This window comes from Pipistrellus kuhlii, unplaced genomic scaffold (assembly GCF_014108245.1).
Source record: "Pipistrellus kuhlii isolate mPipKuh1 unplaced genomic scaffold, mPipKuh1.p scaffold_m20_p_37, whole genome shotgun sequence".
Taxonomy (NCBI): domain Eukaryota; kingdom Metazoa; phylum Chordata; class Mammalia; order Chiroptera; family Vespertilionidae; genus Pipistrellus; species Pipistrellus kuhlii.
In genome coordinates this window covers 4,441,862-4,460,231 of record NW_023425537.1, presented here as the reverse complement: position 1 = coordinate 4,460,231, position 18,370 = coordinate 4,441,862, and the positions used below count along the sequence as shown (strand labels likewise).

The following is an 18,370-nucleotide window of genomic DNA, read 5'->3' as shown; positions in this document are numbered from 1 at the left end:
TTGGGTCTGGTTTTGCTTCGGGATTTTGTGGCTCTTCTCGGATTCTTCTTCTTTTTTTTTTTTTAAGCACCGCCCTCCCCCCAAATGTAAACCCAAATGTTGTCGGTGTTTTAATTGAGATGTTTCTAACCCTTCCTTTGCCCGGCGCCCGGGCCTCGGCTTCGGAGCGCGGCGAGCAGAGCGCGGTTCGCAGCACCCGGGATGCGCCCGCCTCCCCGGCCCGCGGCCTCCCCGGCCCGCGCCCGCGCCTCCGGGGCTCTGAGGCCGCCCCCCGGGGCCGGGGGCCCGCTGCCCTCCGGAGCGCTGTCCCGCGTGGCACCTGACTGGGGACGGAGGAGAGGAAGGCGAGGCGGAAAACCCCCCGCCCCGCGCCTTGCGCTCTGTTCCCCAGGGGAGAGGACCAACTCCTCCAGTCCGCCGTGCCTGCGCCTGGCCGCGGGTCCGCGGGTCCGAGGGCAGCCCGCTCTGGGATGGAGGGGCTGGCTCTGAGCCCCCACCCCTGGCCCCCGCCTTTAATGCCACTCTGGCGAGAACAGATGTCCCAGGCCGGGCTGGCTGCCCAGACCCCGCCCAGCTGTGCCCTTGGCGAAGGCTTGGCTGCGGTGGGGACTGGCACGCGGGTCCCAGAAGGACCCGGGCGCTCCCCGGGCTCTGGTGGGGCCAGACCTCGCAGTCACGGCCTTCCGGCCAGCGCGGCCTCGGCGGGAGGGAGGCCGCATCCTCCCGGAAAGAAAGACGCGTTCCCCATTCACTTCATTCCCCAAAGGGGAAGGAGACTCCGACAGGGGCGGGAGAGGCCGAGAGGAAGGTTGGACTAACTGGACACCAGGCCGCCACCCGCAGCCCAGCCTGTCGGGGAGCCGCCCAGCCTGTCCGGGAGCCGGAGCTGCCTTCTGCTGGCGCTGGCAGAGGAGTTGGCAGCGACAGGACCACACGGGGGGGGGGGGCGGGCACATCTGGGCAGCTTCTCCACCCAATGCCATGCCCAGCTCCCTGGCACAGCCGCGACTAGTGACTAGGGGTTTCCTCGCCCTCTCCCATCAGCTCCCCAGTTTTCCCAGCCCTTGGCATTTCTCCCACCCCACCCCCAGAAACCCGTTGCTCACCTTGGGTTTCTCCTGCTGCTCCCAGGTGGGGGGGGCGGCTTTAGGGTGGAGAAAGTTTACAAGAGCAGCTCAGCCCCCCTGGGTGTCTGTGCCCTTTCTGACCGCTTCTCACCCAGGAAAAACGTCCAGAATTTTTAAAGAAACCGCTTCCGAATTTGGAAGGGGGGCAGGGCTTTAAGATCTCTCCTAGCCCAGGTGGTCCCCTCCCCTCTGAGCCTGTGGCCAGTGCCTGGGGGACCCAGCCCTCGAGAAAGAAAAGCCACGGGGAGCTGGGAAGCCTGTTCTGACAGCCGAGGCCTCTCGCCCCTTCCCACGCCTGGGGAACACAGCTTTCTCCCTGGGGAGCAGGAGCAGGCCTGGGGGGGGGGGCTGGCTGACCCTGCTGCACATGGGGAACCTGGGAGTGAGTCGAGGCCAAGGCTGGGCGGGCCTGGCCTGCACATCTTCCCGCTTTCCGTGAGAACGGAACCATGGAATCTAGAGCTATCCTTCCGTGTCAATGCCCCTCCAATCAACAGGCAACTTTTCAGATTCTGGGGAAAAGAAGAAAACAAAGGTCACCCAAGAGGGAACGAAATCCCAACCTTGTGCCCACAGGCTTGTGAGCTTTCCCGTAGAAGGAAAACCAGGAGAGAGAGAGGAGCAACCCATGGAGTCAACCCAAGCGCCTGGGGAGATCCAGGGCTCCCTGTTGCTGGCTCCCATTGGGCTGTTTACTGGGTCACTGATGGGGCTGGGGCCAGGAGGGCATGCCGTGGCCTTCCCGGCTGGAAAGGAGGGAAGGGGAGAGGGGAGAAGCAGCAATGGCACTTCCCACCTTCCTTCTGGATGGACAAATGGCTTGAACTCTCGAAGACGTCTCTGTTTCCCTGTCATTTCCAAACGCTGCGCTTTAGGTGGGGGTGGGGAAACCAAGGGGAAGACGCCCTCTTGGCGGGTCTGGGCTCCAGCCCAGGGGTGGGCTGAGCCAGTAGGTGCCCCCTGGAGGTCCCTGCTGCTTGGGCTGGGGCCAGGAGGGCATCCCACCTATCCCCTCCCTTCCACCACTCCGGCCCCTTTCTGCCATCCTCCCCTTCTGTTCCCGAGCCTCTCCCTGAGTGTGCACACAGGCCAGCAAGAGGAGAGAACTGCGAGGGGGAGTTTGGGGCCTTGTGTCCGCACACATCTTCTTCTCGTGCTCATCTCACCATCTTGCCAGGGAAGCTGAGCTTGGTGAGGAGGGCAAGGGGAGGGTAGAGTGCAGCCAGAGTGCAGGCAGTGTGGGGGGGAGGGTCAGGAATTGGAGGAAAGGCCCAGGCACTCAGGATCCCCACCCCCAAAAGGGGTCCAGGCGCGCCCCCACCCCTCCAATGTGACCACAGACACAATGGCCCAAGAGCCATCGGCATCCCTTGAAAAGGGGCTGGAGTCAGGCTTTGGAAATGGAGCTGAGCTGTGTGGAGCAGCATGAAGAGCAAAGCTGAGGAGTCTGTAGTCTGACCAGGCGGGCCAGGTGGAGGGTCTTTACTTCCAGCCCCAAGCCGCCTGGTGCTGGAGGATTGTGGGAACCGGTGGAGCGGGAGAGGGGCTCAGTTCACCAGGCTCTGGATGGAGGCTGTGCTGCTTTTTCCGCCAGTTGCCCCTACCAGGCCTTGGCGCCCCTACCCCCCATGAGCTGAGCAGATTTGGGTCTAGGATGAGCTCCTTGCTCCGTATTCCACACAAAATGTGGGGGAGAAGGAAGGTGGGTCAACTCCTTTCTCCCAAGAATGGGGGTGATTCAGAGATCGGTAAGAGTCCTTTTCACTACCTCCAGGGGCAGATTCAGGCGATGAGGGCCCAGTTTTTATCTCACTCCAGAGAGACGATCTTATGAGAATTCTAGAAAAGGCAGTGGATCTTTTTAAAAGTACAGGGACATTCTCCGGAAAATGGGAACAATTCCTGAAGGTCGTTGGGAAGGGCCTCTGGCGGTTTGGTGCTCCTGGCGCGACGTCCCTCCGCGGAGGGAAGACGCGAAGCTGCAGCACAGTCAGCACCGGAGCTGGGACAGCTCCCACTTTGGGCGCCGCTCCTTCAGCACCGTCCGGAGGTGGAGGAGGGAGGGCGCGTCTCTACTGAGCGTGTTTGGGGTGGTCACTTAGGGGGGACGCCCAGCTGAAGGTCAGTATAATACGATCCACCCGTTTGCATTTGGGGTTTTCTCCTTCCACTACCTTTGTTCTCCCCACTGTGTCAGGGTGCTGTCATTTGGGGATCTGGGAAGCCTCAGCACGCCAGGACCTCAAGCCCCAAACCCACACACACTGCGGCCCCCACTGCGGTTCTAAAACAAGAAACAATGTTTTTAAAAAGAGAATTGATGTGAGCAGCGTGAGAGACAGCTGGGTGCCGGTTTCCCTAAGCGTCCTCAGGCTTTCTTTGGGAGAAGGGTCTTTGAGACCTGGCCCCCTTTCCAGATATACCAGGGGTCCCGTGGGCGCCCGGTGCTTTTTGGACGGAGAATCCTTTCAGGGAAGTCAGAGGCTACCATGTCCGGGGTGGGGGAGCCGAGGGCAAGACATCCTCCTCCGAGGGGCCCTCCTCCGCCTCCCTGGGCTGAGGACGCATCAGGCAGGAAGCGGGCTGCGAACCGGCGGGCTCCACTGCCCTGCCTGGGAAGCGCAGAGCTGGGTCCGGCTCCACTCTTCCTGGTGGGCGCCTAGGCTGAGGCATCCTCTGGAGTTCTGGAGTGTTCCGTCAGCCTCATCAGCACCCCTACAGATCTCAACATTCCCCGGAGTCCACTGAACACAAATTTAAGACGGAAAAGATTCCCTCCATTCATATTCCACCCTCATGACCTTCTAATTTTTTAAAATAAATTAAAAAGAGCCATGTCTGGCTTACATGGTTGTCTGTTGATCCCCGCACACTTGTTTTTGTTGCCACAGTGCGCAGAGGGTTGTCAAATAACTGGCTGCTCCCAACTCGGTCACTTTTCAGTGATAAAATAATAATAATAATAATAATAATAATAATAATAATTTGTTTCCCATGGAGGTGCGCGGTGTGCATGTTTGGGAGCTGAAGGAGTGTAAGGAGATGAGTGCAATGCTTTGTGCTGGGCGTGTGTGTGTGTGTGTGTGTGTGTGTGTGTGTGTAGGGTCTGGGAGGCACAGTGAGTATCGCTGTTTGGGTGCCCCGTTGCTGGGTGTGCGGGATCTCCAGGGTGGGAATCCCACCAGGAGGGCCAGGGCCCCTGTGTCTGGCTCTGCACAGCCACTGGACTGTCCACCCAGAGCCCCAGCTCAGTCCCTGGAATGAAACGAGGCCACCATGAGAAACCGGTCTGGGCTTTGCATCTCATTTACATAAATATTTATTAATCGTCATGAAACTGAACAGAAACACGCAATGCACTTCGGGTGTCCGACGGGAGTTGAATCTTCGCTACAAGAGGATGGTGAAATTGCGTGTGGGTGTGCGGGTGGGTGAGTGGGTGTGTCGCCTGCGGGTTTGCATTTTGCACCGTGTGTTGGGATGCCTGATCTCCTGCCTCCGGTGGGGAGAGGGTCTTCTTTTGCCCCTTTTTTTTGGGGGGGGAAGAGCTTCCAGAAGGAGCCCTCAGCCCTCTCCCTGCCCACCTGCCAGCCTGAGCCCAGAGGACAGACAACTCGGACAGAAACCCCTTCTCCGGCCACCGGAATCAATCGCTGGGCGCTGGCGCCTCCGGGGGCACAGTCGGGCGGGGCGGGGCTGCCCCCAGATCCTGGCCTCCAGTCTCCCCACCACAGGAAGGGGTGCAGGTGCCCGAGGGGAGGGGAGCCACGGGGCTCTCCTCCCCCTGCCCCCGGACGCCAGCGCCCGGCCCGAGTGTGCGTGAGGTGTGGTGTGCGTGTGTAGTCTCTCATGCAAACCCTCCCTCCCCAAACCGACCCCCCAACAGTTTGCCATTCCATTCAAATTTGGAAACAGGTTTTGTTTAAAAAAAACAACCAAAAAAAAAAAACAAAAACAACCCAGCATGACGCACAACGGGTTCGGGGCGGGGGGAGGGCAGTGGCACTGGGGCCCCAAATCTCCGAGTCTCTGATTGTAAGAACCTGGGGAGGGAGCTGGCGCCGCCGGCCCCACCTCACCAAAGTGCACAGATCCGCGCTGGGGGCGCCACCCGCGGCCGGGAGGGGCCTCCCAGGGCCGGGCCGGGCCGCTAGGCTCCGTCAGAGCCTCCTTGCATAGATATTTGTGTCTTTTTATTATTATTGGTAGTAGTATTTTTTAGCCTTTTATTGCTTCTAGAAGTTCTTACTGCGTTTTCTCTCCGATCCGGACTTGGCATTCGGCCTCCGTCGCCTCTTAGCCTTTTTTTTTTTTTTTTTTTTTTTTTTTGTAGGTTTGTTTGTTTTTGTTTAAAAAAGGGGAAAGGGGGACATGGATTCTAGATACAAATTGTCTTGGCTTCTCTCTTTCCTCTCGATCCACATTCCCTCCCGCCAAAATGAACATCACGAAACGCTGAGACTAAGGATTGGGGTGAAGGCGACCCAGGTCCAGGCTGGGGCCGCCTGGCTTCTGGCCTCGTTAGGAAAAGAGGGGGCGCCCGGCTCCGCTCTGCCTCGGCAGCTCCGTGCCCGTTTGAAAAGTAACAACAACGATGAGAGGGGGGAACTATCCCACAGCTCAGCTGCCCCCCTTCTAACCCCGGGGATCTGCAGGGAAAGGGGAGAGGGTAACCTAAGGATAAGGGGGGTGTCTCCAGGTCAGTGCCCTAAGGGAACCCCTGGGGAGGAACTCCCTGGGCGAGAGGAGGAGGGGGGAGCCCCTTGGGGAGAGAGAAGGCGAGTCCCCTGGGGAAAGCGAGGCCCCGGGAGGGCCCCCCGCTGCCCAGAGGACAGTGCCGCCCCAGAACCGGGGGACCCGCGGCCCGCACCCCGCGCCGCCTGGCGCCCTGGGGGCGCCCCCGCGCTCAAGGGGCTGGGGACGGGGCGCGGGCCAAGGCCAAAGAAAAAAAAGGAAGGGGCGGCCCCGAGGTCTCAGTTATGGAAAAACGCGTTGAGCTCCTCGTACATGGGGCCCCGGTCGTGGTGCAGGTGCATATCGTAGGACAGGAGATTCTCCGAGTGGACGCCCCCGCGCACGGCGGACGCACCGAAGACCAGCCCGTGGCCCGCGGGCCGCGAGCCGGGCAGCGCGGAGTAGTGCATAGAGTAGTGGTAGCTCTTCTCGTGGTCGGGCGACGAGTCCTGCTTGAGCGAGAAGTTGCCGTTGAGGCAGAGCGGCGGGCTGAGCGGGCCCTCGTATTCGGAGCTGGTGTAGTCCGGGCTGGCGCCGCCGCCGCCGCCCGCCGCCGCGTACAGCGTCTCGTAGGCGGCGGCGCAGTAGCCGTGGGTCCGCAGGGCGTGCGCCGCGCCGCCGCCCAGGCCGCCCGCCGCCTGGCACTGCGCGCCCGCCAGGCGCGAGCAGGGGTACGGGTAGGGGTGCATGGCGAACGGGCCCCCGGAGCCGTGGAAGCGGCCCGCGCCGTCCGCGCCCTGCTCCGTGAGGAAGTTGCGCGAGTTGAGCTGCAGGCAGCCGGCCACCAGGTTGGTGGTGGGCTGCGACAGGCCCTTGCACAGCGTCTGCACGTAGGACACCAGGTCGGGGCGCTTGCCCGAGCGCAGGATCTCCGAGAGCGCCCAGATGTAGTTCTTGGCCAGGCGCAGCGTCTCGATCTTGGACAGCTTCTGCGTCTTGGAGTAGCAGGGCACCACCTTGCGCAGGTTGTCCAGCGCCGCGTTCAGGTCGTGCATGCGGTTCCGCTCGCGCGCGTTCGCCTTCTGCCGCCGCAGCTTGGAGCGCTCCAGGCGCGCCTTGGTCATCTTGCGCTTCTTGGGCCCGCGCTTCTTGGGCCGCTCGCCCTCGGCCTCCTCCAGCCCTTCCTCCTCCTCCTCGTCCTCCTCCTCCTCGCCCGCCAGCTCGCCTTCCTCCTTCACCTCGGCCAGCGCGGCGTCCGGCGCCTCCTCGGCCCGCAGAGGCCCCGGCTTGGCGGCCCGCGCGGGCCCCGGAGCGCCCGGCCCCGGCGGCGGCGGCGGCGGCGCGTCGCCCTTGTCGCTCCTCGGCTCGTCGTCGTCGCCGTCGCCCCAGCTGGCGAACTTGGGCACGTCCGAGAGCAGGCCGGGCTCGCTGAACAGGCGGGTCAGCATGGTGCCTGGGGGCGCCCGCGGGCGGAGGGAGACAGAGCGCAGAGTGAGGGGCGCGCCCGGGTCAGAGCCCTCCCCGCCCCACTGCCCCCCAGTCCCGGGCGGGCTCCCCGCCAGGGCCCCGGACGCCCCCTCCTCCGCCCGCCCCGCCCGGAGCCGCCCAGCCCGGCCCGCCGGCCGCCCGATCCCGGCCCAGGCCCGGCTGCCCGCGCTGGGCCCCGGCTGCCCCCCGCGCCCCGGTCTTCTCGGGGGCCGGGCGGGGGCCGGGCCGGGGCTCCGGGGAAGGGCGATCTCGCCGGGGAGGCGGCGCTCCGGCCCCAGAGCCTCCCGGCTGCCGGCGGGGAGGAGGGCTGGGCGGCCGCCGGCGGGGACCGCTGCCCGCTCAGGCCCCGGCGCCCCGGCCCCGCCGGCCCCCCCCACCCCTCGGCCCCCCAATTCCATTTGCAACTTGGCCGCGCGCCGCCCCCAGCCGGGCCCCCACCCCCGCAGCCCGGCTCCCGGGGCGGAGCGCCGGCTCCTCAGGCCGCGCGGCCCGGGCTCCGGCGGCTCCCGCGGCTCTGGGCGGCTCGGACCCGGCACCGGGCGCGGGGAGGGGACCCGGAGGCCCGCCCGCCATCTCCCCTGCGGCCGGGGACCCCCTGCCCCCCGCCAGACGGCCTCCCTCCCACATCGCTCTCCTGATCTCGTTGTGTTTTCGGGGTTGATGGGGGAAAATCCAAATCTATCCCTCTCTCTCTCTCTCTCTCTCTCTCTCTCTCTCTCTCTCTCTCTCTCTCTAACGGGGAAGGTCGCAGGTTCCTCCGGGAGGACCGACCCCGGGTGGTCCCGTCTCAGCCTCCGCGGCCGCCGGGCGATCTGCGCCCTCCCCGGCCCCTCGCCGGGCCGCCCCCTCCCAAGCCCCCAGCGGCAGCCCTGGGGGCGCGGGACCCCGGGCGCCTCCGCCGCCCACCCCGCGAGAGGCCGTCCCCAGGAGGGGGGGTCGGGGGACCCTCCGGTGGCCGGAGCCGCCCCCCCTCCGCCGGCGGGTCGGACCCGGCTCTCTCTCGGACAACTTACCTCGGAGAGGAGTCCGGGGGAGAGGGGAGGGGAGGGGAGGGGGCCAGAGAGAGAGGGGGAGCCGGGATCCTCTCGCCTATTTCATTGTTCCCCCATCTTCAGGGAGCGGGGCAGCGGCTCCTCCAGGCGGCGGGCACCGGCGTCTTCAGAGCGCCATGCGAACCGCGGAGCGAGTGTGGCATCTCTACCAGGCGGGGTACCAGCCTCTATGCCAGGCCATATGGGCTTGGCACGTCACGGGCAGCAGCTATCACATGAGAGACGGTGATTGGCATGCGTCTGCATTGGGGGAGAGCCGGCTCCCCCGGGACCCGCCGCCATCTGTCACTCTCTACTCCAAAAAAAAAAAAAAAAAAAAAATTAAATAAATAAAGGAAATAAATAAATATCTCTGCTGCCCTCCCCTCTCCGCCCAAAGCAGGGGAAGCAGGGATTGAGAGGGAGGGGGAGGAATTGCCCCCCCATAGAGCCCCCACATGGGAACAATGGGGTGGCAGGACTGGAAATGGGAGGGGGGGTGGCCCCGAATTCCATGCTTCCTCTGGGGTCCTGCTCTGCCCATCTTTCCCCTCGCAGGCCCCCAAAGGTGGGTCAGGGACCAGACCCTCAAGTCCTGAGAAGGGACTTCTGTGCTTGCCACCCCCAGGAGAGTCCCCTTGGCTACGAGGGGACAGCTGGGGCCCCTCCCAGGGTGGCTGTGGGGGGCGTCCCTGGCCCAAGCCCCATAGGTAGGTGTTGGCACCATGCCATCCCTCATCCCTGTCTGCCCCTCCCCCACCCACCCTCACGCGCACACAACATATGTGGCTGAACGAAATTCAAACCCAGGGAAAGACAGAGAAAAGGGAAGACTCGCCTGGATGTCTGAGCCGCTGCATGGGCGTGTGTGTGTCTGTGGGGACGTGTGTGTGTATCTGTGGAGTCAGCTGATGGGAGAGGCTTCCTCGCGTGTCTGGGGCATGTTATGTTGGGGTGGAGTAGCAAGGAATCCAGGGATGAGCCTCTGCACCCGCCATCTGGGGGTGGGGGAGAGGGTCTCAGTCTGGATTCCTAACCCAGAAACCCCTCACTCCTCCCCGACACCATCCCCTCCCCCTGCTAGACAGGCGGCCATCCCACCAGCATCTTCCTCTCCTGGCCTCTGACCCCCGTATGGGGGGGGCGGGGGCTGGCCTGGGAATGGCCTAAAGTTCTCGGAGGAGACTCAAGCCTTCTCTCCCTGCAAAAAGTAAAAATAAATACAAAATACTGAAAGCACGGAAGCCAAGTGCAGCAGTTCCGAGTGACCAAGGGCAGGTGGGTCAGACAGGTGTCTTGATAAGAAAGGGAGGACATTGCTGTGTTATATTACAGCTCACCTTTCACCCTACCCTCTCACTGGCTCTCACCGGGCCAGACACAGATGCAAATGGCATGGGTTGAGGGAGGTAACTTCACACACACACACACACACACACACACTCACACACACACCTGTTCCTCACTCTGGTGGGGAAAATGTGTACACACCCTACTCAGGTAGATACCTGTGTGTGAGCGGGCCATCAGAGCCAGGCGTAGCGAGCCCCCTGCCCACACTCTGATTCAGGCATCTGTGTGTCAGCCCCACATTTCCCGTCCTTCTCCCCGCCCTCCAGATTACACATGCCCAGACGATTTGATTTCAATTCTACCTTAACCACACACACACACACACACACACACACGCACGCACACACACGCACACACACACGCACACGCACACACACACACTTTGATGGTGACCGTGTGCCAGGCTCTGTGTGGGGCAAAGGGGGGACTTCACCCTCAGTCCGGACAGACTTTGTTTCCTCCCTCTAGGAGCCTTGGAGGGCTCTTGGGCTGTAAGGACCCCGAGCCGGTGCTTGGTAGAGGAGCTTGGCTCTAAAAGGAGGCACATCCATTGGGGAAGGAGGCCTTGGAGAAGGAAAAGGAGAAGGAGGAGGAGGAGGAGGGGCTGGTGCCATCGGAGGAGGCTCTCCTAGGCTCTGGATGGGAACCATAAGGAGCCTCAGAAAAACAGGGCTGGCGTGGCTTGGTGGTTGAGCATCGACCTATGAACCAGGAGGTCACAATACAGTTCAATTCCCATCAGGGCACATGTCCGGGTTGTGGGCTTAATCCCCACTGTGCCGGCATATAGGAGGCAGCCAATCGATGATCATCTCCCATCATTGATGTTCCTTTTTTTTTAATGTATTTTTTAAAATTTATGTCAGAGAGGAAGGGAGAGGAAGAGAGATAGAAACATGTTCCTGCACGCCCCCAACTGGGAACCAAGCCCACAGCGGCAGGTGCCCTTGACCAGAATGGAAAGTGGGACCCTTCAGTCTGCAGGCCAACACTCTCTCCACTGAGCCAAACCAGCTAGGGCCTATCACTGATGTTTCCATATTTCTCTCCCTCTCCCTTCCTTTCTGAAATCAATACAAAATAAATATTTTTTAAATCCCAATTGAATAATAATAATAATAATAATAATAATAATAATAATAATAAACAAGTCCCAACTCCTTTCAGCGGCCCATGGAGGGGAGCTGACCTGCCTAGGAACACCCAGGCGGAGAGCAGAAGCGGGGGCTGGACTCCCAGCCCTACTCCTTCTACATCCCACAGTCCTCAGCGGTCTCCCCGGGAGAAGCTGATGGTGAGCTTGCTCCGCCCATGGGTGTGGGTCTGGGACGTAGAACCCTGCCTATAGCAGCCGGGCTGGGGCATTCTGGCCACTGCGGAGAGGGAAGGAGGATGGGCCTGAGGAGGGGCGGAGCTTTACTGCCCCAAGGGGCGGAGTCTCCAATCCGGACACGGGGCCCTACTCCAGCCCCCACAGTTGTATGGCATTCTGGTGGCCTGACATGCTTTGGGCTCTGGTTCCTGGCCAAGCCCTCTTTCCCCAGCTTTCCAGAAGGCTGAGTGCCTGGAGCAAGTCCCGTCACATCTCGCAGCCTCCATTTCCCCGTCTATAAAATGGGTAATTGTGCTGCACCTCCTAGGGCGGTGGTGGGCATTAAACGGGATGATGTATGTAATGAGGTCAGCACAGGGCCAGCGACAGTGAGGCTTCAGAAATGCCAGCGCTCCTTTTTATTGAAGCGCCTTGTAAACGGTAAACGCTTTACAATATTAGTTTCGTGCACACACACACACACACACACACACACCCCACACACATGTGGGATGCTTTATAGGGTGCTTTTAGAATGGCTCTGTAGGAACTGGGTTTCTGTTGGGTTCATGGGTGAATGAACAGGTGAGTAAGTGAATCTCCATAGAACTTGCAGGTGGCAAGTATCATTCTTGGGGTAGAAAGATACCCAGTGACCCCTTCTTTGGACATTGAGGTCGGGTCTAGTCTCCCACGCCCCACCCCGCTCCAGGCAGGGGCAAAGGGCAGGACGTTGCTTGGGGTAGGGGAGCCCCAGCAGCTGCTCCTGTCCGCTGTCACCTGCGGACGGGCTGGGCCCCGGAGAAGAGGGGGGAATGTAGGGAGGGGGGCGCAGGAGCACAGACCTTCCTCCCTCCCGCCTGCTGCCTGCCCTGTCTTTTCTTCCTTCAGAAAAATGGAACAAGTTTTTCTCACTCAACACATTTCAACTTTATTTAGAAGAGACAATAAAAACCCGGGAAAGTGGAGCAGAGGGACGTGTGGGATGCGCAGACAGGCTGGAGGCACAACACACGGCACGTGCCCGGCGCCCGGTGCCGGCCCTCTGCGCCCTCCGCCCGGACGGGCCGGGGACACAGGGACTGGGACACGGGCCGGCGGTGGAGGAGGAGGAGGAGGAGGAGGAGCGGGCACAGGATGCCATCTGCTCCTCCCTGGCACCGGGAGGGAGTGGAGAGGCCTGGGCCTCCCGGCCTCTGAGGGGAAAGGCCTGGGGCCACAGCCAGGCCTGGAGACCCACCTCCGCTGCCCACCCTCCTCCCCGGGGGGGGGGGCGCTGGGAGCCAGGTCTGAGGTCCCCATGGGGTCACAGCCCATCCCAGGGTAGGCCACAGTCTGGGCACCTAAAATGGCGCCTGAGGGGGGGCGGCGGCCATTTTGTGCAGCCGGGGCCTGGGGGCGGGGCATGAGGAGGGGCGGGACCAGGGGCGGGGCCTGTTGATGGGGCAGGGGCGGGGCCTGTTGATGGGGCAGGGGCGGGACCAGGGGCGGGGCCTGTTGATGGGGCAGGGGCAGGGGCAGGGGCGGGACCAGGGGATCTGGGCTGGGGCGGAGCCTGGGGGCAGGACCGGGGGCGGGGCCTGGGCGGGGTTGAGGGGCGGGGCAGAGCCTGGGGGAGGGGGGGTCAGGGGGTAGGGGTCAGGGGGTTGGGGCAGTCTCGGGCTTGGCGGGCTGGAAGGGGGTGGTTGCAGGGGGGTAGGGCGGGAGGGGCCGGTGGGGGCAGGAGGGCTCTGTGCGGGGGCGGGCCGGGCGGGCGGAGGCGGGCATTCCTCCGCAGTCCGGGGGAATCTCGCTCGGGCCCGGGCTGCTGTTCTGTGAACCGCTCATTGCCCTCCGGCTCCACCAAAATAAACAGCCGCCACCTCTGCAAGGCTCCGCCGCCTCCCTGAGAGGACGGGCGGGGCGGCGCGGGAGGAGCCCCCCCCAGCGGGGCAGGTGGAGGAGAAGCCGGCCCTCGCCGGGCCGAGTCCACAGCCTCTCCGGGGCCTCCCGCGGGGCGGGCCAGGGGCTGGGGGGGGCGGCCTGCTCTCCCACCCCCCCGCCGGTGTGGGGGGCAGGCGGGGTCTGGAGACCCTCGGCTGCGCTCCTGGCAATGGCTGTGCTGGGGGGAGGGGGCCGGCTGGCACTGCCCAGACGGTGCCGGTGCCTGCTCCATCGTTGGGGATGCTGGAAGCCTCCACCTGAAGGGCAGGAGCGCCTGCCCCCTCCCCATCCCCGGCCCCACCTCGAGTCCTCATGGACGTCGGGGGAGGGGGACCTGCCGCTCCTCCCGGCTCCGGTGGGCACTGCCCCGCTGCCCCCTCCCCCGCCGCCGCAGTGCCGGAGCGGCGGGCATGCCAGATGGCGGGGCTGCGAACGCGGCGACGTTGCCGGGAGGTGAGGGCTGGCACGAGCGATGTGCGGCTGCGTGCCTGGTGGTGCCACCGGGGAGGGGGAGGGGAGGGCCAGCGAGGTGCAGCCCCCTCCTCCCGCCGACCTCCGGGCCTTACCTCCGGGCCTGACCCCCAGCAGGACCTCCTGGACTTCCCGGCCCTTCCTTTGCTTCTCTCCCTGGTCTAGGCCCCACCCAAAGGTGGGCCAGGTGTGGTGTGGAGATTCCTGGTCAAACTCCTGCTGCACCTTTTTTTTTTTTTTTTTTTAATATATATTTTATTGATTTTTCACAGAGAGGAAGGTAGAGGAATAGGGAGTTAGAAACATCCATCAGCTGCCTCTTGCACACCCCCTACTGGGGATGTGCCGGCAACCAAGGTACAAGCCCTTGACCGGAATCGAACCTGGGACCTTTCAGTCCGCAGGCCAATGCTCTATCCACTGAGCCAAACGGTTTCGGCTCCTGCTGCACCCTTGACGTTCTTCCCCCCCAACCCAGGACAAAGGGAGCGGGAGTAAACCTCCTGGTCCTTCAGCAGAGCTAGCCCCCTTGGGAGTATTCCCTTGCTCCCAAAGTGGAGTGGCCTTTGCCTCATAACCTCTGACTCTGGCTTCTGAGACCCGTTTTTCTGATAGAGGTTCCTTTCCTGGTGGGTGCTGGTCCCTGAGTCTCCCTTTTGTCAATCGGTTCCTGGATGGACACCACCTCCTGGGAGCCTTCCCGGACTGCCCCGGGCAGGGCAGCCCCAGCACTGCCACCCTTGTGAAGGATCACTTACCCATCTGCCTCCCTGACTTCCCCAGGGTGTGGATATCTCTCAATAGTCCAGTGTTGCACAGGCCGGATGAGTTGGTGCTTGTGTTATTGCCTGGCTGGTTGAGGGTTTGGGGTACTCTGGAGAACCTCCTTCAGCAGTTCAGCCCAGAGCCCCCTCGCCTCCTGCCTTTTGCACAAATTTCAGTTTGGGGAGGTGGACTTGGATGGGGGTGGGGGTCACAGATTCCTCCCAGTGGCCATCAGAGGAAGGGCTTGGGGCATGAAGGCTGAGGTCACACAGGCACCATGGTGTCTCCTCACAGGTGCTTCCTGCCCAGCTGGAGACCCGGGGGCGAGACAGGGGCCGCCTCTGCTGACCCCTGTTTGGGTCCATGCCTCTCAGCAGACAGGCGCCCCTCTCCTTCCTGCCCCGCCCCCCTTCCCCCTGCATGGGGCGAAAGAACCCCCTGAGGGGTAGGGCGGTGAGGTCCAGGTCCAAGACTGAGTCTCACTCCAGCTGCTGTTCTTTGCTGATGCTACTCCCCAAAGCTACCTCCGTATCCCAGAACCCCTCTGTCGATGGGCCTGGCGCCCCTCCTCTGGAAGGCACCTTTAAGGCTCCCAGAACCCCTAGAATCAAGCCGTGCGCCGTAGGGACACCCCTGACCTGGCTGCTGTCCGACTCTCCCTGGACAGTTACCCCAGTCTTTTTTTCTCTACTTTTCTTTTTAAATATATTTTATTGATTTTTTTACAGAGAGGAAGGGAGAGGGACAGAGAGCTAGAAACATTGACTAGCTGCCCCCTGTACACCCCCTCCAGGGATGTGCCCGCAACCGATGTACATGCCCCTGACCGGAATCGAACCTGGGACCCTTCAGTCCGCAGACTGATGCTCTGTCCACTGAGCCAAACTGGTTTCGGCAGTTACCCCAGTCTTGACCTCTGCCCCTCAGCTGCTCTACCTGCATCCACGTCCACAGCCTCATGCCTGTGAGCCTTTATCAGGTTGTCCCCTCCGCCTGAGCCATGCCCTCCCCACCCTTTCCCACCTTGTAAGCTGAAACGTCACCTCCTCTAGGAAGTCTCTCTGGATTAGATGCCCCTCCCTTGCACACCTCATAGGTCATGACCTTTGCACACCTCATAGGTCATGACCTTTGCACACCTCATAGGTCATGACCTTTGCACACCTCATAGGTCATGACCTTTGCACACCTCATAGGTCATGACCTTTGCACACCTCATAGGTCATGACCTTTGCACACCTCATAGGTCATGACATCTGACCCACCCTGACAGCCTCTTCCTGGAAGGCAGGAACGAGGCCCAGAGCCCGGCACATAGAGTGTCTTCAACAAGCGGCCGTGGTACCGAGGCCTCTGCCACTGTCTGAGGAGGTGCCAGTTCTCCCCAGAAAGGGAAGGCTGCAGCCAGGGCAGGACACCCACCTGCCCACAGGAGCCCCTCCTCCGCCATCAGCCTCCCGGCAATCCCAGCGCTGACTGACGTGGAAGTCGGGCTTCCGGTCTGTAAAATGGGCCACTGTGTTAAAGGAGCCAACAGGTGTGAAGATGCTGCCTCAGCCCAGGCCCCATCCAGACATGGCTGATCCCGCCCAATGTTCCCGATTGACTTTATGTCTTAACATTTGTGCCTGGGGTTCTGTTCATTGCCACCTCTTTGTTCTGCCTTTCTTGTCCGTTTTGCAAGTGAGCAGTCGGGGTGTGCTGCCCCTGTCCCCACCCGGAGTCCACACCAGAAGGCAGTCACACCAAGGGGTAGTGCAAGGTGTCCCAACAGTTCTGGGCTTAGCAGGGGGCCACCGTGGTCTAACCGAGTGGCCCTATGCTTCCTCACCTGTGAAATGGGAGCAGTGACCGCTGCCCGCCTGCTCCTCTCCCCCAGCACTGACAGGGGGACCGGAAGGACAGCCAGGCCCAGCCGGCGTGGGTCAGGGGTTGAGCATCAACCTAGGAACCAGAAGATCACAGGTGGATTCCCAGTCAGGACACCTGCCGGTTGTGGGCTCCACCCCCAGTGGGGGTCACGCAGGAAGTGATCCATCAGGACAGGGGGTCACAGTTTAAGCAGAGACCTCCCGGCTCAGCCCCTGGGAGAACGGAGCCCAGGACAGTGTGAATGAGACTCAGCCACTGCCTCCCTGCTTCCCCACCCTGAGGGGCCGAGGTGGGTATGGGAGGGGAGGGAACAGTCTAGGGGTGGGAGCATCAGGGACCAGCACCCCATTTTAGAGAAACCGGAGCTCAGAGGGGAGCGGCCTGCCTGGGGTCCCCCAATAACTGAGCTGGGACTGGAAATTAGGACCCCGAGTCCTACTCCGGGGTCTTGCTGGCCCGGGGCTGCAGAGCCCTCTGTCACAGTGTGGTCTGTGACCCATAGTGACTGGTGAGCACCATCTGTGCCGGCCCTGGCTTCACAGACACCCCCACTCCAGTCTCATCACAGCCTTGACGGTGGGGTTGCTATTTCCTCCACCTAAACACAAGGCATTGAGGCTCCGAGGGGCTGAGGTTATGGCTAAGGCCAACATCACACAGCTAGTACGTGGCAGAGCCTGCTCTGAACCAAGCTCTGGCTCTGAATCTACATGCTCTTATTCATTATGACAAACTGTGCTCCTTTCTCCAAAACCCCATGATCTCCGCCCTGTGGGACCAGCACACTCGGAAAAAGAGAGGGAAGGAGTGCCCCTGGAAGGACTGATGCATAAGGCCTGGCCTCTGTCTGTGGAAGCCCCCAAGGCACAGGAGCCAGCGCCCCTTGGTCTCTGCAGTTGGGTTGATGGCTGGGTGGGGGATCCCTGCCTACAGGGAGGGGCAGTCACAGTAAACATGAGGTTCCTCTGCTCTGCATCTCCCTTCCCTCAGCGTCTCCAGGGGTCTGCCTCTGCACTGCAGGCCCAGCGAGGCGCTTCCTCCACCAGGAAGTCCTCCCGGGTGTCTGCTAAGAAAATGCCACTTTCTCCTCGGGCCCTTGGCACCACGTGGAGCACCTGGGGCTGGATAGGCCAGCTGGAACCCCTGCTCCACCACGTGATCACTGGCCTGTTCTGTTCTGTCTGTAGAATGGGTACAAGGAGCCCCGACTCACAGAACCTGTGCGAGGATTCCAAGCGAGCAGTTGTCCTACGAGGGTGCACCTGGCACCAAGCGGGACCTGCCCCTCTCTCCTTCTCCTCCAGCTTTCTCCCTGTTTTCTCCTCCCCCTCCACCCACCCCCTCCACCACCCCCCTCCCCCGCCGCGTGCCTGGCACTGAGCCCAGCGCAGCCTGACTTCCCGCCGCCGGGCTCCCTCCGCCCGCGCCCCGCGCCCCGCGCCCCGGGGCCGCGCCGCCTCCCGGCCGCCGCCTCGCGCCCGGAGCCCGGAGCCCGGCGTGGGCCCAAGGTCGCCTCTGGGAAACGGGTGCAGCAGGCGGCTCCGAGGTGGGGCCGGGGCCGCGGCGGCGGCGGCGGGAAGAGAACGCTGCCCCTTTAAGGTGCCACCGCCGCGTGGCAGGGAGACAGCTTGTGCCAGCCCCATCCCGCGCGCCGCTCGCAACAAGAAACACAATGCATAGCAATCAGGCCCGCCTGGAGCCGTGCCACGCGCGGGGCGGGCGGGCGGGCGGGGCGGGGGCCCGGGGGGCGCCGGGGTCGCGACCCCCGACCGGCACCTCGGGGCGGCGGTCCGGCTGGGCCGGGCGCTCCCCGCGGGCGGCCCCGCGCCCGGGCCCGGCGCCCCCCGCGCCCCCGCCCGCCCCGCCCCGCCCCGCGCTCCCTACAAAGTTCATTCCCACTAACTCTTTTCCAGGCCACTTCCCCCTCGCATCTGACAATCCGGGGCCCCTCATCCTCCCAGTAATCACTCCACTGCACTAATTGCACATGCAAATATGCAAATGCGTATTAATTAATTACTATACTAATTAGTTCTGTGGTATTTGCGAGTAATAAATCATTGGATGGGAGCGAGGAAGCTGGAGACCTGGCCCATTTTCATTCTGCATAAAATTTTAATGGTCTCTCTGGCTGATCCGGGACGGCGGCGCGCAGAGCGGCTCTTAAAGGGCCAGCGGCGGCGGGCAGGGGCGGGGGCGGGAGCGCGGGGAGACTCCGGGGTCGGCGCCCTGGGCGGGTTTGGGATGCTGCCCCAGACCTGGCAGGGGTCTGCTTTTATCCCGCCCCTGTGTCCTTCTGAGGCTTCCAAGGAGAGAATCCGGTGGGGAGGAGGAGGCTGAGCTCGGCTTCTTTA

The 18,370-nt window shown here is 62.6% G+C and overlaps 2 protein-coding genes across 2 annotated transcripts in view; one reads left to right on the top strand and one right to left on the bottom strand.

Moving 5' to 3' along the window:
* Positions 1-5,348: 5,348 nt before the first annotated feature.
* NEUROD2 (neuronal differentiation 2) lies at positions 5,349-8,635 on the bottom strand. The gene is made up of 2 exons (XM_036407798.2): positions 8,303-8,635; positions 5,349-7,254 (listed from the first exon to the last, which is right to left on the bottom strand). Exon 2 carries the CDS (start codon positions 7,247-7,249, stop codon positions 6,101-6,103), a length of 1,149 nt encoding a protein of 382 aa, XP_036263691.1. The 5' UTR covers positions 7,250-7,254; positions 8,303-8,635; the 3' UTR covers positions 5,349-6,100.
* The window catches only part of PPP1R1B (protein phosphatase 1 regulatory inhibitor subunit 1B), a 29,440-nt gene continuing 18,700 nt past the window's right edge, over positions 7,631-18,370 (top strand). The window contains exon 1 of the mRNA XM_045570808.1: positions 7,631-7,666. The gene's annotated coding sequence lies outside the window, so the exon portion shown is untranslated. The remainder of the gene's footprint in view (positions 7,667-18,370) is intronic.

What these genes read in the sequence shown, in the direction of transcription:
- NEUROD2 (XM_036407798.2), bottom strand. Translation starts at nt 7,249, where the DNA reads ATGCTGACCCGCCTGTTCAGCGAGCCCGGCCTGCTCTCGGACGTGCCC.